The following is a 23,646-nucleotide window of genomic DNA, read 5'->3' as shown; positions in this document are numbered from 1 at the left end:
TAGGAACTGGATAGTACAGTAAACCAAGAGGTGGATGAGAATTGTGGTTGGTGGTACAGATACAAGAGTGCCCTTTGTGAGACAGAGCAAATGAACATCACTACTGCAGGGTGCTGGGAATGTGGAGAAGCATGGGAAAAATACAGCTGGAGTGACCTATGGACTGTGGTTAGAAGTAATAATATAATATTCTTGCATCTATGTGAAAGATGTACTGTGTTGATAATGAGGCAGTATGGAAAATGTGAGCCAAATGTACACTATGGACATGGTAACAATCAGATGACATTATCTTATCTGTAGTAAATGTTCCACCACAGTGTGGTGTGTTGATGGAGGGGTGTTATTTGGGAATTCTGTATATGTGCATGATTGTTTTATAAGTTTACAACTTCTGTCATAAAAAATATATTTAAAAAATAATAATATGGTGGGCTGGGGGAAAAACACACCAAAATGTAAGGTAAGGACTATGATTAGTAGTAATATTTTGACAATATTCTTTCATAATTTGTAACAAACATCTCGTGACAATGCAAGGTGTTGGTGGAGGACTGATATATGGGACTCGTGAATGGTGTTACGCATGTTTGCTTTGTAAGTTCAAAACTTTTACTACACACTTGATTGTTTATGTATGTTCATATATAAATGACAGAAAGATAATAATAATAGGGCTTGTTGGGGGAAAAATACTTTGGATAGTAGTAATCTTTTGACAATGCTCTTTATCACTAGTTAAAAAGGTTTAACAACCATGCAAGTTATTGATGGTTAGGGTGAGTTATGAGAGTCCTGTATGTTATATATGTTTGTTTTGTAAGTTCATAACTATTATTACACACTTATTGTTTATGTATGTTTAAGTGATAGACTTCAAATCAATTAAAAAAAAAAAAGTGGACAGAAAACTTGAATAAACATTTCTCCAAAGAAGATATATTAATGACCAAAAAGCACACGAACAGAAGCACATCATTAGTCATCATGGAAATGCAAATTGAAACCACAATGAGGGAAGTGGCTGTGGCTCAAACAATTGGGCTCCCAGGTTCGATTCCTTGGACCTCCTGGTAAAAAAAGATAAAAGGTGTTCCAGACCTTCACAGTCTGGCAATAGCATTAGATGGCAAAGAGATGCACCAAAAAGATGACGACGCAACCAGATTTAAAAAGCAAAACAAAACAAAACAAACCCCACAATGAGATACCATTTTCACACCCACTAGAAAGGCTATTAAACAAACAAGAAAAAAATTGTAAGTGTTGGCGAAGACATGAAGAAAAAGAAACACTCATTGTAGGTAGCAATGTAAAATGACGCACCTCCTATGGAAGACAGTTTGGCCATTCTTCAGAAATTTAAGTATAGAATTACCATAGGACCAAGCAATCCCATTTCTAGGTATATCCCCAAAAGAAATGAAAGCAGGGACTTGTAAACCGATGTTCATAGTGGCATTATTCACAATTTCCAAACGGTAGAAGCAACCCAAGTGTCCATCAACCCATGAATGGATAAACATAATAATGCAGTATACCCACACAATAGAATATTATTCAGCTGTAAAAAGGAATGAAGTTCTGATGTATGCTAGGATATGGATGAACCGTGAAGACATCATGGTGAGTTAAATAATCAGACACAAAAGAATTAACACTGTACAATCTTTCTTAAATAAAATAAGAAAAATATGCAAGTTCATAAAGTCAGAAACTACAATAGAGGTTATCGGGGACCAAGTGGGCAAGGGGAATGGGGAGTTAATGTTTAATTGGTATGGAGTTTCTATTTGTGGTGATGGAAAGAAGTTTTGCCAATGGATGATGTGGATGAATGTACAACTTTTGTTTATGTAATTAACATCACTGAATATGTATATTCAGAAAAGGTAAAGTTTATGTTATACATAAATTACTACACACACTCCCACTAACCCATAAAACTCCACAACACAGAGTGGATGTAGCTCAAATAGTTGAGCGCCTGCCCCCCATGTACAAGGCCAAGGTTCAATCACAGTATCTCCTAAAAACAAATGGAAAAACCAGCTCTCATTGGGAGGCAGATGTAGCTCAGTGGTTGAGTGCCTGCTTCCCATGTACAAAGTAATGGGTCCAATCCCTAGTACCTCCTAAAAAAAACAAAAACAAAACTGCACAACACAATGAATCAATGAGTGAACCTGAAGCATATTAATAACGGAAAATTGCACATGAGGTGGGGGTATATGGGGATTCTATATTTGCGGCAGGATGTTTTTATAATCCCGCAGCTGCTTAAATGAAAAAAAAAAATAATGGAAAGTCTGATGATAACAATGGAGGCCAGAAGGCAACTGGATAACATAGAGTGTAGAAAGAAAAAAATCTTCAACCAAGAATCCCATACCCAGCAAAGCTATATTTCAAAAATGAAAGATTGGAGGAGTAGATGTAGCCCAAGTGGTTGAGTGTCTACTTCCCACATATGAGGTGCCAGGTTTGATCCCCAGTTCCTCCTAAAAACAAATAACTAACAAATGAAAAATCCATATCAGTGGAGCTGATGTCGCTCATTAGTTGAGTGCCAACAGTCCCCTTCTAATTTGGATCAAGTTCCATCCATCAGCCATAAGGGATCAAAGACTCCTCTCAATTAGAGGTGGAATGGGCATCACCATCCCAGAATCCTCAGGACTGGGGAATAAAATATGGGCTACAGTGGACTTATTAGTTCTTCTATAGACTTATTGTGATTCTAGCAATGGAAGAAATTATATCAATGATATGGAGACAGTGGTCACTGAAGGTGCTGAAGTCAGGAAGAGGGAAAAAGTGGTGTAATATGGGGGCATTTTTGGGACTTGGAATTCATCTGAATGACACTGCAATGACAGGTACAGGCCATTATATATCCTGCCATAACATACAGAACTGAATAAGAGAAAGTGTAAACTACAAGGTAGACTATAATCCATGCTTAGTGGCAATGCTCCAAAATGTGTTCATCAATTGCAATGAATGCACCACACTAATGAAAGAAGTTATTAATGTGGGGAAAGTGGGAGGTGTGGGGAGTGGGGCATATGGGAATCACTTACATTTTTTTATGTAACATTTTATATAATCTATCTTTTAAAAATAAATTTTAAAATGTATTTTTTAAAAACTCCATTTTGGGACGCAGATGTGGCTCAAGCAATTGAGCTCCCACGTACCACCTGGGGGGACAGGTGGGGGGCAGTCCCCAGGTTTGGTTCCCAATGTCTCCTAAAGAAGACAAGCAAGACAGCAAGCTGACACAACAAGCTGACACAACAAAAGAGACACAAGGAAGAAAACACAACGAGAGATACAACAAAGCAGGGAACAGAGGTGGCTCAAGAGATTAGGCACCTCCCTCCCACATGGGAGGTCCTGGGTTCGGTTCCGATGCCTCCTAAAAAAAGAAGACAAACACATAATGAACAGACATAACAAGTGCGAAACAATAGGGGAAGGGAGAGAAATAAATAGAATAAATCTTTATAAAAAAAAAGACTTGATTTCATGTGAACCTGCCTGCCACCAGGAAAATAACTGGCACTCTGAGCTGGACGTGGAGACACAGCCAGAACATACCATTTGGGTAAGGACTTCCAATTTTTATTTACTATCATTAAAGTAAAAAGCATTGTTCTGGGAGAGGACTGTAAGAAGATGGCAGGGTAACAAATGCCAGGAATCAGTCCCTCCACTAAAACAACTATGGAACTGGAAGGAACTGTTTGAATCAACTATTTTAGAACTCTGGCAGGTAGTGAAATAAAGTGAAGCATCCAGAGAAGAGCTGGAGAAAGAGGCTGGTACACTGCAGTAAAGACCAGAATTCTGGGCAGTATCATCCCTCATTTCCCAACTGCATGACAGGGAGCAGTGGAAACTACAGCTGGTACGGCTTGCTGATGCCAGGTACGTAATAAGGACCTTGACTTCCAAAATCCAGGAGTGTCTGGTCTGATTGGTGATCATGGGTTTTGATGAGTTACTTCACATTGCCGGGGCCAGCACTAAGGGCAGTCACTGTTCAAACCTTATCAAACAAAAGCAGCAGGGGCCTCTTCAACAGGCAGTACCCTTCACCTTTTTTTCTTTCCCATTCCCTGTTTGAAGCATAAATGTATGCATAAATCACAAACCGATGGCTCCAGCCCTCAATAAGAAAACAAAACAAAACAAAACAAAAACCAGAGTAACCTAAGGGGTGGGAGGACTAGATTTCCAGAGTTACAACAACACTCAGAATGTCCAGTTCTCAATTTAAAAACTACAAAATGCACCAAGAAACAGGAAAGTATGGCCCAGCCACAGGAAAAAAAGAATTTCACAGAAACCCTCACTGAGGCAGCTCAAACACTAGAAAAGACTCTAAATCAACTGTCTTAAACATGTTCAATGAACTCCAAGCAGGACAGACTAGATCTACACCAAGGCACATGCAGTGAAATTGTGAGAATCCAAAGACAAAGAGAATTTTGAAAGCAGCAAGAGAAGAGCAACTTGTCGCACACAAGGGATCCCCAATAAGAAGAATAGAGTTCTGATCAGAAACCAAGGAAGCCAGAAGACCACAGAATGAAATCACTGAAGTCCTTAAAGAAAAAAATCATCAACCAAGAATTCTATATCCAGCAAATTATCCTTCAAAAATGAGGAAATTAAAACATTTACAGAAGGCAGAGCAGATGTAATTCAGTTGGCTGAGCACCTCCTTTGCATGTATAACGTCCTGGATTCACTCCCTGGTACCTTCTAAAAATCAATCAATCAATTGATCAATAAAGCAAAATATTTACAGACAAACAAAAGCTGAAGGAGTTACTTTACAAGAAATGCTAACTGGCAACCTTCAGGCTCAAATAAAAGGACACTGGACAGTGACTCAACGCCATACACCTTAAGAAGAAATAAAAGCGGTAAACATAACTACTTAGATAACCATAAAATCCCGTATTTTTGTACTTTCAGTTTGTACTGCTTCCCCCTGCCCCCATGACTTAAAAGGCAAATGTTTGAAACAATAATTAAAATCTATGTTAAAATGAGCATACAATATATAAAGATGTAATCTGAGATGACACCACTTTAAGGAGGGAGGGATGGAGCTATAGGAGAAGGTGTTAGGCATTTATATACTATTGAAAATAGGTTGGTACCACTGAAAAGAGAACTGAGACTTGAACTCGTAGAACTAAGCTAAATGAGTCAGTGCAGACTTGAAAGGCAGAGTGGGAAACACCAAAATACATCTCAAAAGCAACTGCAGAATTTCAGAGGGCAATGTCTAAAGAATAATAGTGACTAGGAATTTTCCAACCCTGTGTCTTTAGATTGAAAAAACTTGCACTGTGCTCATTGGGATAAATAAAAATAATTCCATAAGCATGGCCTACTTAAAAAGCAGAACTTTGAGAAAGATCTTAAAAGCCGCCAGAGAGGAAACACCAGTGGGCACTGACAGTAGCCCTTCTCCTTGGCAGGCCCCTGCAGAGCCTGGGCACTGGAGTGTGGGCCTGGAATGCTGAGGCCAGACAGTTCTTGTATGAACAAGAGGACACAGAGCTGTCCAGACATGCCGGTGTGAATGGAGGTCCCCAGGCCCAGTTCCTTCCTCACAGGCAGAACTAGGGAAGGATGGCCTTCACTAGGAGCAACCAGGCCCAGGGGGAAGGTGTGGCTGCAGTGGAACAACTGAAGACAGGGGCCTCAGCTCCCAGGCAAGGAGGAAACCAACCGCACCTGGGAAACTTACCCACGGATTCGTCTTTGCAGACCTCGACTTTGGCCTTCACCTGCCCCAGGGCCCCGGGTGCGGCCTCAGCCCCCATTGGGTCCTTCTCATCGGAGGGCGCTGAGTCAGCACCTGTTGAGTCAGGCTCTTCCAGGGGGAAGTCCAGCTCTGCCGATCGGCTCAGGGGCTTGATGGGGGACCCTTCCCTACTGGGGATGAGATCTCCGCTTTGTTCCCTCTCCTCATTGTCCTTCATTTTCTTGTAATGCAGACAGGGGATGCTACTCAGAGGAGGGTCGTGTTTCTGTCGATAATGAGAATACAACACTAATTACAAGTCCAACCCCAAAAGTCTGAAGATCTGATGCCTTTCACTTGCTTCTCCTGGCTACGATGAACATGTGCAGACAAGCATGTTTCAGTTTGAGAACTTACAACATTGAATTCATTACTGATGCATCCCCTACCCGTATGCTTCCCGTTCCTAAGAAGTACGGCCTGGACCAGGTGACCACCCGAGACTCTCTGTGTAGGTACACGGGGACTCCGGAATTATGGAAGGTCATGATCCACCCGTCCGGCAATGGCTCTGTAGGTGGGCGGCCACGACCTTGACGGAAGACAAGAAAATTCTGAACTTTAAAAACACCTAATACTGCAAGACACCTTAGAAGTTATGATATATAGCCAATAAAAACAGTAGACTTGATTAAGTCCTGTAAAGAAACTCTAAGAAGTAGGGAAGTAGAAGAGTGCTCTGCCCACCCTACATCGCCTTTCCACCAAAGAGCCTATCCCAGCCCCATCACTGTGAGGCTCCCATACCCAGGAGCCTCGTCTGCCTGCCTTGTTCACTGCTGTAATTCCAGAGCCTACAACAGTATGGGGTGTGTGGCAGGAATTTATTTCTCGCCTGGCAGAAACTTATACTTACTGAATTAGCCTATGAAAGGGCCTGGAATAGGGTTCCGTGAGATCCAGCGCCTGGGCTAAAAGCCTTGCCTCTGTGCCTTGTCTGAAGATGGCGACCTCAGCTTTTGTGGGCACCGTGGGCACTAGACTTCTTGCATACCTTGTCCAAGGCTCCCCAGGACCAGGGCAGGCTCCTCCAATAAACTGCAGGCCTATAAGCCACTGCTCTCTGGTAACCAAGTGAGGATCCTTATTTTTACCTGCGCCCTACCCTCTAGCCAGCATATAAAACACTACTTCAAACTAGTTGACCTATTAAGTGAGTTTACGGCACAAACTGTCTACTCTTCCATGTTTCTACTACTCATGCCCCATTTTTCCAGGGAGTCTCTCTCTCTCCCACACACACACCAATGTTTCTGACCTATTATCTGCTTAATTACATTCCACACATAGGCCTGGTTGCTGAGAAAAGTAGAATGCAGGGATTTAACTAAGGCTTGATTTTCTTAAAGGTATCAAAAGAAAACTTAAAAATTAGAAACAAAGTTAAAAAAATTGAAAACCCAGTGAAATCTAAAAAATAAAACATAAAAGGTTAAAAAGTATCAGTGGCTCTGACAGGAAAAGGCACAGGCCACTCCCTGACAGCTCCTCCTATCCCTGGGCAACACCCAGGCTGCTACAGGGGGAAGGTTCAGACAGCTCTGGCCAGGGGCAGGCTCCTGGAGGAGGTGCTGTAAGTACCTGCAAGGCTGTACCTCCCCTGGGCATGGCCCATGATGGGACTGCCTCACATCAGCACAGGGTGAAGTTAGGGAAAGCAAATAAACCACAGAGCCTAAAAGAACAGGGCTACAGGTTTATCCAGACCTCCACATATGTTCTAAAGTTAGCAGTCAGAAAGTCTTTCTGGCCCCTCTAGAGAGCTTTCGCGTGGCTGTCCCTGTACTTGAGGTTTCTGGGAGGGAGGCGGCCAGGCTGGGCAGCTGAGGTGGGGAGGGGCAAAGGAGAGGGAGGGACTGCAGGGGGAAAGGTGTGGCTGGACCACCTGCTCCTTGCTTTCTCCCACCCTCTGCCTCACTGCCTTCTGCACCCACACTCTGGGCCTAGAGTCTCCACCATTGTGCCCAAGAGTCCCCATGTCTCTTCAACTCCACTCTCCACTCCCCAGCTGACCTCTCAACTGGGGTGCTCATGGCCCAGACCAGCAGACACCCACTTCCTCCCATGCCTGCAACCAACAAGGACCACAAACTTCAAAAGCACAGCCTGCAGCTCCTTCTGGTTTCTCTCCCTTTTGTGCCCAGATCCAAATGGAATGCCAGTCCTGTTGCCTGTCCCTCCAAACACCCTCCTCCCTCTACTGCAGGAGCATCCATTCCACCCATCTCTCTCCACGTCCTGCTGGAACAATGATTTTAAACAAAATGTGGTCCCATCACTCACCAGCTTTTAATGGGTCCCCCTAACTCTCAGTATAAAATCCAGAACCCACCTGCAACTTGCAGGAAGCCCTCCACCATCACCTGCCACCTCACTGGGCTCTCCCACACCTGGCCTCTGCCCTCCAGGCTCTCTTGTCATCGGTCTTTCCATTTCCCAGGCTCAGCACAAGCATCCTGCTCTCAGGGTTCTCTCCAGACCCATCACAAGTCCCCTTCCTCTTCCTCTGTGGAAGGTCGGCCCACTCTGTGGTTCCACAGCACATACCACAACCTGCAAGCGTCTCCTGTGTCTGGGTCCTTCCTTGTCTGTTGTTTTCCCTGCATCAATCCCGAAACTGCACAGGGCCGAAGCCAAGACTTATCCTGCCTTCAAGCATGTGTCTGCTGCCTAGCTCACCGGGTGCACCCCAAGGGCTCTCCAAGCATTTGCAGGATGTAAACAACCTGTACTTCTCCTGCCCTCGAAACACTGCTCTGGCCCCGCCAACTCACTTTTCAGCACGGTTTTAATTTTGGTCATCATTGGCTGCACGCTGGTTTCACCATCAGATGGATGGTCACTGTCTCCTCCGTATTTTTCCTCTATCCGCCTCTTTTTGGGAGCACAGAGGCCCTCTTCCAGCAGAGCATCCACATCATTGTCAAAGTCATCCTGCAAAACATGCTGTTACGACACCATGACCCTGGGCACCTGCGCCTCAAGCAAGCTCGGGCGTTAACGAGAATGGACACGGAAATGAGGTGCTGGGGGGGGGGAGCCTAGGTGCGTGACCATCTGTAAAACAAAGGGAATGAAAGCAATAACTAACACCAATATGCATGGGTCCAGGTATGCACACCTTCGGGGAGCTGTCAGCAGCACCTCCTAACTGGGGTCGGAGGTGGGGACAAAGACAGCTTAGCAGCCAAACTTTTTGTGATATTTACCCATTTAACAAGTTACAGCTTTTCTGCATTAATTGCACTGCACCTCAGGTGAGCTGGTGTTTTTTGTTTTTTTTTTTTAAAATCACTCTGCAATGTGTCAAAAGATGCAGCAATTCCCAAACACCTCCAAAGGAGGGTTCACCGACATACCTCGTAGGAGAAATTCAAGGCCTCTTCATCCACTCTGTCTCTTTGAACGATCGCTTTAGCCGTGAACCCGCCTGCTCCTTCTTCATCTAGCTCCAAATTGTCAGTAAAATCTTCTAACTCATCGAGCACTGCGTACTCCACTCTCTTTTCCTGATCCAGCTCATTCTCCTCATCCTTCTTATCCACACTCTCACCCCCTAGGCCTACCCCATTACCAACACTCCCGCCAAAGGGACAAGCATGCACGTCTCCACTGGGAAGACTAAGGGTAAAACCACACTCTGCCCGAGCGTCGCGCTCCACTCCTGTGTACAGCACCTTCCTGTCCTTACTCCTGCAGCTCTCGGTAAAGCTCACGCTAATCTTTACATCCTTAAGCAACTTAAGGTCAGGGGAGAACTTCCGGAGGGCGGGTGCATGCCGGGCAGTGCGCGGGCTGTGGCCACCACAGTTCGGGTCTATGAGGAGGCGGCCCTGAGAGAAGGCTCCTTTGGAGAGAAGAGAAGCTCCGCAGATGTTGAACGGGTCCTCGGCAGGGGGTTCGGACTGTCCATCACCACCAGAGCCAACGTCCATTACCTCTGCATCACTGGACGTTTGCAGGGGAGGTGGTGGAGACTGTTCACGGGGCAGCGCCTGGAAGGGGCGAGCGTGGTTCTCCATCATCGCGTCTCCTGCGGGCTCACGCGGGAGAGGAGAGGGGCTCTCAGAGGTCTCCATGTTAAAAGTGGTAAGACTACTTTAAAAGACCAGAGGTTTAAAAGACCTTACATAAATCTATACAGCTAACATGCACAAGTCCGTCGAGACCCGGGTGCCGTCCTGCCCGCACTGCGCACGCCGGCGGCTTAGTCAAGCTGGCCACATTGCTCTTTTCATTAATGTAGACAGCTTTTAGAACCACTGCCTCAATTATTGGAAATCACAATGCACTCAGCTTAAAACGACTGGCGACTAAGCGAGCCTGTCTTCGTGCCAAAGTGGCATCTTTCTTCTTCCACCTGCAAAGAAATTTAAAAACACCGTCACAAAATAACAGAAACTGCCTGCTTTGCCGGTACCAGATTAAGAGTTGAGTGCTATTAACAGCGCAGGAAAAAATTTAAAATGATACAGCCTACGAAGACCTTTCAGGAATCAGAAGAAATCACATTGGTTTTTGTTGTATTTTTTAAGCACCTCCACGATCATTTAAACCCAATCTTTTAAGTATTTTACTAACAGTCTACAGTTGTTCCTACTTCAGAAGCATGAAAACGATATAATCTTACAGCTCAAGAAGAATAAAACAAAATCACACTCCACCTCAAGGCAGTGTCCCGGACTCGCTTCACCAGGTGAGCGAGCACGCGGCGCCAGGCCACTCTTCCCAGAACGGGCCTTCCTGGAACGTGCGAAGTGTGCAGCCTCCCTCAGGGCATCAGAGCCAGAGCGACACACCGATCCACTCACCTGCAAGGGCTGGGTCGGTCAGAGGGCCCAGCATGAAGCCCTCAGGCAGCTCTGTGGCACTAGGAGCCTCAGAGATGTGGTCAGGTACTCTGCTAACCCAGGACCACCAAGGCTTTCCTGGGCCCACCCTGTGGCACGTGGATGAGGGAGGGTGATGCGGTTAGATGGGAGAGGGACAAGCCGCTGGGAGAAGGGAGGCTGCCCTGGGGCTGGTGGAGGGAGCTGCTGCAGGCACAGTGAAGCCCGGGGGCTGTCCAGAAACGGGCTCCATCCTGGGGGCAGTGAGGAGCCGCTTAGGGTAAAGCAGCCCTTGGGCCCCAATGAGGTCCCAACTTCAAAATGGGGGCTGGCAGCTGTGCTGGACACAGGTGCTGCATGCCTCAGGCATGGCAGGCAGGCCTCTGGGCCAGAGGACAGGGTGTGCAAGAGTCTCTGGCAACAGGGCTGGAGAAGAGGGAGGAGGTCAAAGAGCAGTGTTGACAGAGCTGCCCACACTCGCTGACCCATAAGAGGTTGAGAAAAGAGAAAAGAGAGAATGCAGGCAAGCAAGGCTTCTCCCCTGGACAGACGGACGTAATCCAGCACCTGGGCAGATGTCAGGGGCAGACTGCAGACAGAACTCGCAGGCAGACCTGTCCAAAAGGTGCTGAGACCACAGAGACAGAGGGCTGGGTGCATAAATGAGGTAGAAGTTGCCCAGGCTACAGGAGGGAGACCGCCCAGAGTGGGGACAAAGACCAAGAAGAGGGTCAAGGATGCAAGTCTAGGGAACTTCACCATGTTGAGAGCGTGAAAAAAGGGATGACACAGGCTGAGGAGGCAGGGCGGGGCAGGGGGCAAGCCAGACCCCACAGAGAAGTCCACAGTCCTGAATGTTGGGAGAAGGACACACACTCACACCACACAGAGGCACACTTGTATCCACGAGCTGTGCACCTAGATGCAGAACACCCACAGCGTGCACAGAATTACATACACATGCATATGTATGTGCACCCTGGTGCAGCCACACACCCATGTAATGTCCACACTGTGCACAGAAGCACACTCACATGTATGAGCTATGCACACAGGTGCAGACACACCCATGCATACCCACACTGTGCACAGAAGCACAATCGCATGCACATGCTGTGCACCTAGGTGCAAAGATGCCCACGCGCACCCATGCCCAGGTGTGGCATCTTGACTGGTTGCATGGACATAACTCACTCTCTCAAGACCATGGAAAGGACAGGTTACCGTGGACATCACAGATTAAGAGGTTTACGGTAAAGAGATTAGCGCAGGGTGGTTGTATTTTAAAGGGGAACACAAATCCAAACCAGAGACTTGTTTAGGTTTAATTAAGTCATTCAACAAACAGTCACTGAATGTCAACTCTGAGGCGGGCAGTATTGTGGACAAGAGATGAGTCCCACCCATTGGGACACAGTTGTAAGGGCAAGGACCACTGAGTTCCTAGGTACTAGGATGTCCTAACATTCTGGATTCAGTGGGACTTTAATGCAGCAACACCCCCTCCCAAAGGTGTACTTTGGAATCAAGAAAATACAGCACGTAACTAATGATACACTTAGATCATTAGCATTGAGTGCTAAGAAGGCTGCAGCCAGACAGGCACCAGGAACAAAGTGTAGGAAGGTCGGTATCCTGGCAACCAAGAATGAGCATTTCAGAGAAGGACAGACAGGTCAGCATGCCCTGGGATACAGAAACCAAATAAGACCAGGACCCGAAACTCCTCAATGGACTCAGTGCCTGGCAGGTTTGTGGATATAATGAGAGCCCAGTCTGATTCTTGGAGCAGAAAAAACTAAGATGAAGACAGCAATGAGTGACAGGACTAAAGAGAAAATGGTGGGTCAGGATGGGGAAAGCTGCTGCCATGTTAGAGAGCTAATAAGCAGCCGGCATGAAAGCAAAGAGAGAGATGATGACGACGATGGAAACTGATGGAGAGAGGCCTTGGAAGAGGAGAAGGGAGCCTAGAAGAGGGCGGGTACCCGAGATCATAGAAACCTGCCCAGCCCCAGGGAATAGAGGCTCAAGATGTGGGGCTGAGAAGTGGGCAGTTTGGGGCAAATTCCTTATTTTCCTTTTGTCGGCCTTCTCAATTCATTCAAAGAATATTTGCTGAATGCCTTCCATTTGACATGTGCCATTCTAGGTACAGAGGACACAAAACAGACAAAACCCCTGCCCTCACAGAGCTGGTATTTCACCAAAGGAAGACAAAAAACAATGAAGGAAAACACGTACCACGCAATGAAGGGATTGGAGCAGGGGAGGCAGCTTCAGATAGGGAGGCAGGAGAAGCTCCCTGAAGACAAAGGAGGGTCCACCAAGTAGAGAGTGGGGTGGAGGGAAGAACATTCCAGATGACACAAAGAGCACAAGCAAAGGCCCTGAGGTAGGAGTATGATGTGTCTGACCACAGTAGCGTGGCTGAGGCGGGTTGGAAGGCCAGGTCAGGAGGGCCAGGGTTGGTCCTCCTGAGCTGCCTTCAGGATTCTGGGTCCCTGGACAAAAGAGGCAAGCAGTAACATAACACAGTTCAAGGACAGCGGTGCAGCCAACGCTGAGCCAGGCCCTGTGCTAAGTGCTTTAGACATTTCAACTCACCCAACTCTCAGAGAGCACTGTGAGGGACAAGTGAAGCACAGAAACGTGAAGCTGTTTTCTCAAGGTCACACAGCGAGGAAATGATGAAACCACTTTCCAGCCAGGCAAGCCGGCTCATTCCTGTACTGCCTAGCTTTTGCAGTTTAAAAGGATGGCTCTATGTCCTGAGAATATTATGGGGGAGGAGGGTTGAGTGAGAGGAAAGAGAATGAGAAGGCTGATCAGGTGGCTTGGATCAGAACCTTAAGTTGAAGGTAGTAAGAAAGGGTCAGGTGCCAAGGAGTTAGAAAGTGAGGCTGATGGGGTTTCCTGAGGATTATGTCAGAGCTTCAGACAGAGAGAAGTCAAGGTGACTCCAAACTCAAGGAAAAAGCTGTCCTACACTGAGGTGGTTAGGACTGTGTGGGGAGGTGAAAATCAGGGCTCGGTCTGGACCCACACAAACAGGCATCAAAGTAACCCACGGAGAGGCGGAAGAGGCAGCTGGAAAGACGAAGCCAGGCTCAGAAGAGATGGAAAAGGGCTGGAGACAGAAAATAAAGATGTCATAGGAAGACAGCATTAGAGCCACAAAGATGGAACAAGATCGCCCAGGAGGGAAGGTGACTAGGGACCACAGAGGCTGAAACTGGGCCCACTAGACAGAAGGATGTTCCCCACCCCCAGTGGCAGAGAGAATGGTAAAACCACACTCTTGGAAATGCTTTGCACCGTCCCTGGCCATACAAGGTTTACAAGCTGGTTCTCCCGCCCTTTGGCCTCACTCCTGCTTCGGTTTACAGAGCGGGCAAAACACAAGCCTTGCCTTGCTGAACAGATTGTGAGTGAGCAGCAGACCCTTGGGGGGTTCCCAAGGATCCCTGGCCCAGGGGCGGGGGGGAAGGGGAAGGGGGGAGGTGGCGTAAAAACCAACACTTTGGGAGAGCACCCTGTACTGGAGTCTGCTTGGTGGCGGGCTGGGCCGGTCCAGAACCAGACCTACTGCCTTCTGGTCAAGCTGCTCCCGCTGCAGCCTCCCGCCCAACCCCGCAGCAGAATGACCTCATTCGTTCCTTTTGTCATCCTCCAACGGGCCTCACATCCTGTGCTCACAGGCGGCACTTGGCACCACGATGGGCCACTCGCTCTCTCCGGTAAGCCAGTGACTAGACGGAGGGGGCTGGGGCCATTCCACCCCGATTTCCACGACTGGGGTGGCCAGTCTGTGACCAGGAAAACAGAGTTGTGCAGCCTAGACCTGCGTGCAGGAGCATCGAGCCACCAGGGACATGCAAACATGCAAAATGGCAAGTCGGCTGCCTGCCACCGAGCAACCCGAGTCCATCGGGTGATCCCTGAAGGGTATCGCTGTCAACAGGTTGCCACCTCCCCCTTGGAGCACTCCTAGGCTAATTGTTTGGTAGCAGAAAACAACATCCTGAGCCTTTGGGGGAAGAAAAGGTCTCAGGCAATTCGTCCGACATCCCACACTGCGTTAAAGGCGGTGGCAAGAGTCCTGGAGCCAATGCCCGCGGGCACAGTTTTCCCGCCCGGCAGCGATGGCACCGCGGCGGGCCCGGCGGGCGGCGTGGACCCAGCTCCGCGTCCGCCCCCAGCCCGGCAGGGCCCGCGCCTCTCGGTGGCCCGCGGCCATGTTGCCTGACAAAGGCCGGGCTCCGCGTGGCCGCGCCCGCCCCGAGCCCCCCGCCCCGCTGCCTCGGCCCCGCGGCCCGAGGGACCCGGAGGGAGGGAAAGGGCGCGCCCTCGCGCAGGCCGCAGAGCCCGCCCGTCCGGCCCGCGGGGCGCCCCTCGCGCCCCGCACCTACCTCAGGCACCCGCGGCCCGCTGGAGCCGCCCGCAGCCCGCCCGCAGCGCACAGACCCTCACCGCCCCGCCGCCTCCGCCGCCATCTACAAGGGCCTCCTCAGGCTCTTCCTCCACCCCCCCACCACCCCTGTCGGCGGGACCCGCCTGCCGCGCCGGCCGAGCGGAGGGCGGGCCTCCTCCGGCACGCGAGCCAATCGCCTGAGGGGAGGTGCGGAGGCCGCCAATCCACAGCGCGTGAGGTTCGCGGCCACGGCGCGCGGCCCAATGGCGCGGCCGCGGAGGCGGGACCAGACACTGGGGGCCACAGCCTCGATGAGCACTATCGCCGCCTGGGCGGGGCTCGGCGGGCGGCCGCGAGGAGCGCCGGGAACGGGGCCGCCCAGGGAATGCCGGGAGCGGCTGAGCGCAGGGAACCCGGGAGCGCGTCGGGAGGGATAGGGCGGTCTCTCAATGCTCTCCGCGTCGCCTCGCCCCACGCGGGCTTTCTCCGGTGTAAGCGGTACAGGAGAAATCACACCCACGGGCGTTAGTGATTAAACAATCACCCCAAAATTGACAAATGTTACTCAACTGTCTTTGGCACTTTCCACATGTTAGTAGACAAGGAGACTCACAAAGGAAGGATCTAAGTAAGAGAAGGAACTTCCCTCCCTTAGATTAGAATTCCAGTTAATAAAAGTGGACAGAATGATGAAAAAGAAAACCTCCCATTTCGGAGCCATCACAATAACTTGGAGACCATGCCATGGATGTTAAAAGTGTGAGGAGCAAAAGGATTAGGCGGTTTTTCACGGAGTGCGAAGTTTGTCTCCTGGGATACTAAATACAAAAAGAAAATAGTAACTTTAGAGTGGAAATAAAAACTTGGGGATGGGAAGCAGATGTAGCTCAGTGGTTGAGCTCCTGCTTCCCAAATACAAGGTCCTGGGTTCAATCCACAGTACCTCCTAAAAAAAAGAAAACACCAGGAGGTACCACCAACTTTAATTAAGCAAGTGAGCAAAGTTAAAATATTTACTTTGCATTATGTATCTTAATTATAGCTAAGTAAAAATGGGGAAGAAAGCTGGCATCAGTAGGGAAACCTATCATGGCCTCTGGAGAAGGACATTGTATCACTTGGTATTTCTGCCAAAAAAGGGAAAACCTGAATAAAAAAAGATCAGACAAACCCCAAAATGAGGGACACTATAAAATCACTGGCCAGTGCATTTCAAAAGTGTCAAGATCCTTCAAATCAAAGAAACACTGAGGAACCATTCAGATTAAAGGATATGTGACAACTAAATGCATTGTGGGATATGGACAGGCGGTTGGATCCTGGCCAAGAAAAGGGATATTAGTAGGGGCAATTGGTGAAATTCAAATCGGGCTCATGGTTTAGTTAATATACTCTATCAATGCTAATTTCTTGGTTGTGGTAATTTTGTGTGGTTTGGTAAAGGGGTTCACTTTTGGAGAAGGTGGGTAAAGGATATACAGGAATTTCTTTGTTCAATTTTGTCTACTTTTTTAGTAAGTTGAAGTTATTTCAAAATAATGAAGGTTGAAAACTGGGGCGAAGGGTTGGGGATGAAGTCAGAATCTCCCAGGAACCCGCCCCGGCCCTTCCTTCACCTCCTTCCCACGTTACCCTGACTGCCCAGTGGCGAGCTCCAGGTACTTCACAGGGAGCACCACCCTCCATAAGGGACTGGTTCCTGGGCTCAGCCAGGGATGCCAGCCTCCCCGTGGCTTGGCCAGGTGCCAGTCAGAGCCCATCAGCTCTTGACAATTCCCCATCCAGCTGCAGCAGCCTCTCCATACTTCAGTAGTGAGAGAGTCAGACCCAAGACCTCAGACCTGCCCACTTAGCTAGCATCCCATGTAGCCTGGGAGTGACCGGGTGATAGCCCAGGAGACTCTCCATGGGGTGTCAGCCTCTGAGTTACAAAGATTACTGAACTGGAACCTGGAAGCCAGTCGAGCCTGGGGGAGGAATCCTTTTCCCTCTGGGCTCCTGAGTTATCACCTCAGACAAGCTCACTCAAGGGCTGGGACTGTGCCCTCTACTGGCAGATAAGGACAAAAGATGGGGTCTTGGGGGAGTGTCCATGGGCAGTAGGCCAGGAGCCCAGGCCTGCCAGGAAGAGTTGCAGCGCCACGCTTGTTTATTCATGGACTTACCTCTGGGCAGCTGCCCTCCTGCCTGCCACCTCTGCCATATACTTCAACTCAGTCTCAGGACCCAGAGGGCAGAAGTGGCTGACATGGGAAGGTACAGCTGAGAGATGGAGGTGAATTCTCTGTCCACCCGGGAGAAGGGGGCCCATGTATCAGATATAACTGGTGATGAGCACACAAGACTTGCCAGGCTGCACAGCGCCCAGGACTTCCTGGGAAGTGTCTCAAATGTACTTCTTGAAGGCATCTGGCCTCCCTGGACCATTCTAAGAGCACCAAGGCCTTGCTGCAGTAAACTGGCTGAAATGAATGGGGGCTGGGAAAGTATCAGCCTTTCCCCTGGCATAGGCTTTGGGACACAGAGGTGGGCAAGAAAGGAAAGGTCCCTTCCTTCCTGGAGCTGCTGTCCCAATGGGGAGACACACGAGAAACAAAACACAGAGCATGTCAAACAGTATGAATGGCTCTAGAGAAAACTGAAGCAGGGACAAGGGCAGGGAAGACCATGGCTTTAAACACCTGCTGGAGACTTTAGTGAGGACGTACAGGAACTAACAGAGGGAGAGGATGGTTTGGCTATCTGGAGTGCCTCAGGCAGTGGGGGTAGCAGGTGCAAAGGCCCTGGGGCAGGTAGCTGTGTGGAGAAGAGCATGTCAGTGCGCCATGGGAGGGACTGCCCCGAATGAGTGAAAGCATGAGGGGTGCCAGATAGTGTGGTGGGCCCTGAGGTGCCAACCTCATCTTCCCTCTTGCTCGGTCTTAGCTTGGTGGCTCGCCTCTCCACCCCCTGATGACTTGTGGACATGTCGTCTTCCCAAGTCTCAGTGTCTTCATCTGTAAAGAAGGGATCCCAACAGACTCTGTATCCTGGGCTGCCCCTTCTTCAGGGTCCTCAGGGAGTTCCCAGAGTAGGCTTGGGGAAAATGTTCCCAATGGGCCCAGAAAACTTTCCTGGTCCTGAGCTGTTGAGCCCCAGCCCAGGAAGGCCCGGTCTCTGGGGCAGCAGGGCCCTGCATGAGTACGCTTGGCCTGGGTGGGTGCTCATGCAAAGCACTGGGGTCTAGGGGCCCACTGAGGGCAGGAGGAAGGCCATGTGGCTATGGGGGCAGAGGACAGAGCTCGGAGCCCAGCCCAGCTCAGCCTGGGAAGGCATCAGGACCAAGGAATGGTTGGGGCTGGGGAAGGAGGGGAGGATGGGGAAACAAGCAAGCCCCCTGCTCCTCACCAAACAGGTGGACCAGGGCTCGGCACAGTGAGCCATGGACGCCCAGGTGCATGTCTGTACCCGACCCTGGGCTCCTGTTGCTCAGAGTAGGCCAAACTGCCAGGCTGCTGTAGAGAAGGGGATCAAGGTCTTGAGATAGGAAATATGGGGCACCCCGTACTTGGCTGGGGCTGGCAATGGGAGCCCCTGGCCTGCTCTTTTGCCTATAAGCCTGCCCCTTCCTCTGGAAGATCCCCATGGACACCCCACTGCCTCCTGGACACACGTGTGGCTCCTCGGCCGGGTGCAGGAGGCCCTGTTGCTGGGGCGGCTTGCCCTGTAACCACCACCGTGTCCCCCACATACTGGCTTCTGCCCAAGGACAGATGGATGGATGGACTGACCGTGGGCTCTCATCCCAGGGCTCGGGAGGATGCAGAAGGAGAAAGGGCTGCCGAGGTAGCAGGGCACATTTTGGGAGAACCAGACCCCTGGCACAAAATGGCTCTAGGCACCAACCATCACACCAGGCAAGGGACCTGGAAACACTTGCTCATCACAGCTTCGAGGAGAGTTTTATTATCAACAGCTCATGTTCAAGTACGGGTTCCTAGGCAGTTGGACTCCCCCCAGGGAGGGGAAGGGAAACGGCAGGGTCTGGATGTATCCCCTCGCTGAGGTGGACACACCCCAGAGAAAGCCCTAACCCCACGCCCAGTCCGGGGGCAGCTGGAGAGCCAGCCGGGGTGCCCGGGCACCTGGGGGACCCCCATACAATCCCCAGGGCAAGCAGGACGTCCCCCAGTACAGAATGGACTGGCCCAGTGCCTGTGGGACACTTCAGGGCACCCCCCCCCTTCCTGGACAGTCATGACCAAGGAAACTGCCAGATGGGAAGTGCTCCTGCTGTGACAATTGTCTCAGGCCGCCCCTGTCCCCTCATTCCAAATAGGGCCTGTCCCCTACCCAGAAGTGGGTTGGTCACAGGGACCTGGACCACTCACGTGCCACATGGCCAGGAGAGGAGAGGCCGGTTTTAACAAAGGCCCCCCCTCTCCTGTCCTTTTGTTCGAAGCAAACACCCACTGGAAGGAAGCAGAGTGAGAGGTGCGACACTGCCTAGCCGTCGCGATGGGTCTGTGTGTGTGCGCGTGCGTGTGCCTGTGTACAGGTATATGCGTTTGGGTGTGTGTGTGCATGTGTTCATGTGAGCTGCGTGTGGCTACATGAGCTGGTATGTGCATGTGCACGGGGGTGCACCTGTGTGGGAGCATATTTGCACGTGTCTGTGTGTGCTAAAAGGCACACCTTGCATGTAAGCGTGTGTATGCATGTGCCTTGGTATGCTAGCAAGGCATGCCTCATGTGTGAGCGTGCACATGGACATGCCTTGTGGGTGTGTGTTTGCAGCCTGTGAGTATGCATGTGACATGCCTGTGCAAGCATGTGCCTGTGAGCTGTATGTGTGCCAGCCTGTGCGTGTGCACAGTGAAGGAGGCCCAGGTCCACTCACACCTGCGCAGCGCACCAGGCCTGCCCCAGCCCTGGGCGCAGGCACCATCACTCTCGGGCATGAGGGTGGAGGTTGGGTGGGACAAGGGGACACAGATACACACACTGGAGGGCCCCGGGTGTGGGCGCTGGCCAAGTCTCCTGGGCCAGGGAGTGGCCAGGAAGGCTCCCGTCTGCGCGGTTGAGGTGGGCCTGTTGGCAGGGGGGCCATGGCGGGGAGGGTGGGTCAGCTCAGCAGCCGGAACTCGTGGGTGCGGGTCTCCCAGCGGGCAGTGTCCTGGTCCAGCATGCTGCGCTCTGTGAAGGTCACGTGGCCCTCGGCGTCCACGAGGATGACCGTGTTGGTTCTGAGACAGAGGACAGGGCTGTGTTCACCTAGTCCCGTGCCTGTCAACCAGCCCCCTCTGAGGGTCAGATCCAGGGAGTCTGGGCCAGGGGGGGAAAAAAGCCAGCCTTGGCCCGGAGGACACAGAGGGGCTCACTCTAGCGGCATCTGGCCCAGTCTCCTTTCCCCCCTCCCTCATCAGCAAGAGCCCCCCACGGTCTCCCCCCACGCCTGGTGGCAGTCCAGGAGTTGGAGATGGCACTTCCCAGCTCAAAACCCCCCAGAGCTCCCTGGGTACCTCTGGACGCTCTGGCTGCTGCCCACCACCCCAAACCCAGCTCTGCCAAGTTCTCAACCGCATCAGGACTAGGCTTTCTCCATGAGAGAACCTGGAGAGAACCCCTTTGTCCTCACGCCACCCGGTCTAATCAGCCCCCCCATCCCAGGGCTTGGCCCTCCTCTCCTGCACGGCCCTCCCCCCAGCAAGGTCACCGGCACAGGTGGCACCGCAGTTCCCTGAGGCAGCCCAGGGGACCCTGAGACCCTGCCTGGGCTGACATGCGAGGTCCCTGAGCACGCATACACGCAGATGAAGTAGCTGGAAGGAAACTAAACCTAGGGCAGATGACAGGCCTGAGGGCAGCAATGCCTCCTGCCTGCCAAGGTGAGCAGGAACACCCAGGGGCCAGGCCCAAGCAGGATAGGCTGCTGGCAGCCAGCCGCCTTCTTAGCTGGGCCCTGGAGCCTCAGGGCTGGGGGCTTTCCCGCCACCCTGGCCCTGCCTGCAGCCATGGCTGGGTCCTGGACACTGTCCTCTCCCAGGGAGCTGAGCCTCTGGCCTGGTAGCCCTAACTGTCCACACATCTGTCTGTCCTGCCAGTTCCCTTGGCCTCTCAAGTGGCTCTCTGCTGTGTGGGGGCCAGACCCCCAGCCACAGTGGGCTTACCACTGGCAGAGAGAGCCTGGCACGTGGGCTTGGCTGACGGTCACTGCCTGGTGGTGCATGTGGCCTGAAGCCAGTCAGGCCTGCCTGCGCCGTCCACAGCATCTCTCACAGGTGGCCAGGGACTGTAGGGTTCCCAGGCCAGGGCAGGTTGCCTGAGGGTACACGAGGCCACAGAAGAGAGGGGAGAGGGCAGCCAGGAAGTTGGCATGGCTGCTCAGGAAGGGGCTGTCCCTCTGTGGTGAGGGTGACGGGTCCTAGGGCTACACCTTGTACCCACCTCTGCCCCACCCACCTGGGGCCTCTTAGGGGGTGTAGCAGTTTGATATCATTATGAATTCCAAAACTAGGTATTGGCTTATGTTCGTAAACTGGTCTGTACGTGGGCTGTGGTTAAGTTGATTAGGGCTTCAATTGGGCCACATTAGTAGGGTGTTGAGTCCCCACCCCTTGGTGGGTGGGCTCACAGCTAAAAGGCATGGCAAAGCACAGAGCTGAGGGTTTTTTGATGTTGGAGTTTGATGCTGAAGGCTTAAGCTAAAGCCCCAGGAAGTTAAGTGCACAGAGGAAAGAAAAGCAAGCCCCAGGATGGGAGGAACCCTGAGCCTGGAAAGAAGCAAGACCTGGGAAGAGAGGAACCCAGAGAGCCTGAACCCTCGCAGATGTTGGCAGCCATCTTGCTCCAACACGTGGAAGTAGACTTTGGTGAGGGAAGTAACTTATGCTTTATGGCCTGGTATCTGTAAGCTCCTACCCCAAATAAATACCCTTTATAAAAACCAACTGATTTCTGGTAGTTGGCATCAGCACCCGTTTGGCAGACTAATACAGGGGGCTTCACTCCTGCCAGGCTGCGGCGTCCTTCAGGCCAACTTCTTCTTGCTCCAACTCTATATCTTTGCTCAAACTAGACCCCTGCCTGTCCTTCTACCACCTTCCCACCCCACCCCCTTGGGTTTCCTTTTGGTTGTTGTTTTGAGGCTGGGGATTGAACCTGGGAAGTTGGCACTTAACCAACGAGCCGTATCGGCTCCCCTCCTTGGGTTTTGAAACACACCATGAAGTGTTTCCCACATCGTGCAGTTTTTCTGCATAGGTCAAGTGCCATGGCCCCTTCTTGTCCATAATGAGAGCTGCGGGAGACGGCTGGTTGGTAAGTTGGAGCACTGACACAGGGCCACACTGTGCACAGGGCGGACACATCTGCCGTCCACCAGCTGGGAGCAACACCCACGGGTGAGACACCCTTACCCCAGAGGGGGCCTCCTCTTCCCCTCGGCATGCTCTGACTGCCCCCACCTCCCCATACCAGCTGCCAGGGCATAAGCTGCCACCGAGTCCCCCTCCACCGCCCACAGACCAAGCCATGGTGGGGCAGGCCAGGCCTCCAGCCTCTAGCCGCCTGCCTTCTTCTCTTGGACACTGGGCACCCATGAGGTGGCTTCTCCTTGACCGAGCATGCTTGCTCTGTGGCTGAGACCAATGGTTCAGTTTCCCTGGATGGGGCAGAGATGGCTTGATCCTGGCCTTGTCACCCAGGAATGCAGGGCTGAGAAGGGAAGGGTTGCCCTTTGACTTCCAGGCCCAAGGCCACACCCAAACCACAAGTGTTTACCGACATGCATCTTTAGTACCCTTCCCGGCACCCTTCCTCATGGTTCTGGGTGTCAGTGATGGGTGGGAAGGGGACAGCCCAGGACCCCCACTGAGGGACTCCCTGGAAGCCTGGGGCCTGGCAACCTGGCCTGGGAGACCTGAGAGCTGGAGGACCTTGGTGCAGGATGGTGAGTGCTCACTCCCCACGGCTCCCTGAACTGAAGTGGCAATGTGCTTCTAGAGAACCGAGTCGGGGAAGGAACCTGGCCAGCCACGGGGTCTCAGGAGTTCCCTGGTGTCCTTGCCTAAGGCTGGGGGTCTCGGCCCTCAGGCCCCTGAGAGGGAGAACACTCCGGGCCCGCCCGTACCTGGTGCCATAGTCCGGGCAGCGCACACACACGGCTGCGTACTTGCTCAGCATGGGCTGCACGTACTCCCTGCCCTGGGCCGCGATGGCCGGGTCCGGCAGCTGTCTGGAAGGGCAGAGGGGCAGTCACCATCAGCCCGCAGCTGCCCTGCTTGGCCCCCGGCCAGCCAGGTAGCCCCGTCAGCCATCATCACCACCTCTCAGTTCCTAAGGGGCCGCCCAGCCCTGCAAGGAGAGATACAGGGATCCCCAAGTGCTGCTTGGTCTGCTTTTCTGCTCCTGGCTTCAAATCTCTGCCCACCCTTTCAATTACACCATCACGGGCCTGAGTCGCCGGGGCCATCTGTATGGGCTGAGCACTAGGGACTTTCCCGGAGTCACAGTTGCCCAGGGGGCATGGTGGCCAGTGAGCGTCTAGCTACCCAAAGCTATGCTTTGGGCGTGAAGTATTCGGGGGTCGGATC

The 23,646-nt window shown here is 51.6% G+C and overlaps 2 protein-coding genes across 13 annotated transcripts in view; both read right to left on the bottom strand.

Moving 5' to 3' along the window:
• The window catches only part of DGCR8 (DGCR8 microprocessor complex subunit), a 54,004-nt gene extending 38,755 nt beyond the window's left edge, over nt 1-15,249 (bottom strand). For 2 of the 9 annotated variants that reach the window (XR_011646544.1, XM_058281864.2), the window contains exons 1-4: nt 9,190-10,041; nt 8,605-8,776; nt 6,220-6,362; nt 5,774-6,056 (exon numbers count right to left, since the gene is read on the bottom strand). Coding sequence is in view for 7 of the 9 variants with exons in the window: in XM_058281864.2 (XP_058137847.1) it covers nt 5,774-6,056; nt 6,220-6,362; nt 8,605-8,776; nt 9,190-9,909 (1,318 nt within the window). In the remaining 2 variants the exon portion in view is untranslated. Of the gene's footprint in view, nt 1-5,773; nt 6,057-6,219; nt 6,363-8,604; nt 8,777-9,189; nt 10,191-10,494; nt 10,642-15,071 lie in introns of those variants that run through there. The other 7 variants (XM_058281866.1, XM_058281868.1, XM_058281870.2 and 4 more) reach the window with 7 other exon arrangements.
• A 3,739-nt stretch (nt 15,250-18,988) lies between these two features.
• TANGO2 (transport and golgi organization 2 homolog) overlaps nt 18,989-23,646 on the bottom strand; it is a 51,455-nt gene continuing 46,797 nt past the window's right edge. For 2 of the 4 annotated variants that reach the window (XM_023583694.3, XM_023583695.3), the window contains exons 8-10: nt 23,184-23,288; nt 22,580-22,768; nt 20,209-20,298 (exon numbers count right to left, since the gene is read on the bottom strand). In XM_023583694.3, coding sequence (XP_023439462.1) covers nt 20,298; nt 22,580-22,768; nt 23,184-23,288 — 295 coding nt within the window. In that variant the 3' untranslated portion in view covers nt 20,209-20,297. Of the gene's footprint in view, nt 20,299-22,579; nt 22,769-23,183; nt 23,289-23,646 lie in introns of all 4 variants that reach the window. The other 2 variants (XM_004475187.4, XM_058281856.2) reach the window with 1 other exon arrangement.

Source organism: Dasypus novemcinctus, chromosome 19 (genome assembly GCF_030445035.2).
Source record: "Dasypus novemcinctus isolate mDasNov1 chromosome 19, mDasNov1.1.hap2, whole genome shotgun sequence".
Classification (NCBI taxonomy): Eukaryota; Metazoa; Chordata; class Mammalia; order Cingulata; family Dasypodidae; genus Dasypus; species Dasypus novemcinctus.
Note: the sequence above shows the minus strand (reverse complement) of the source record. Positions and strands in the feature narration are given on the sequence as shown.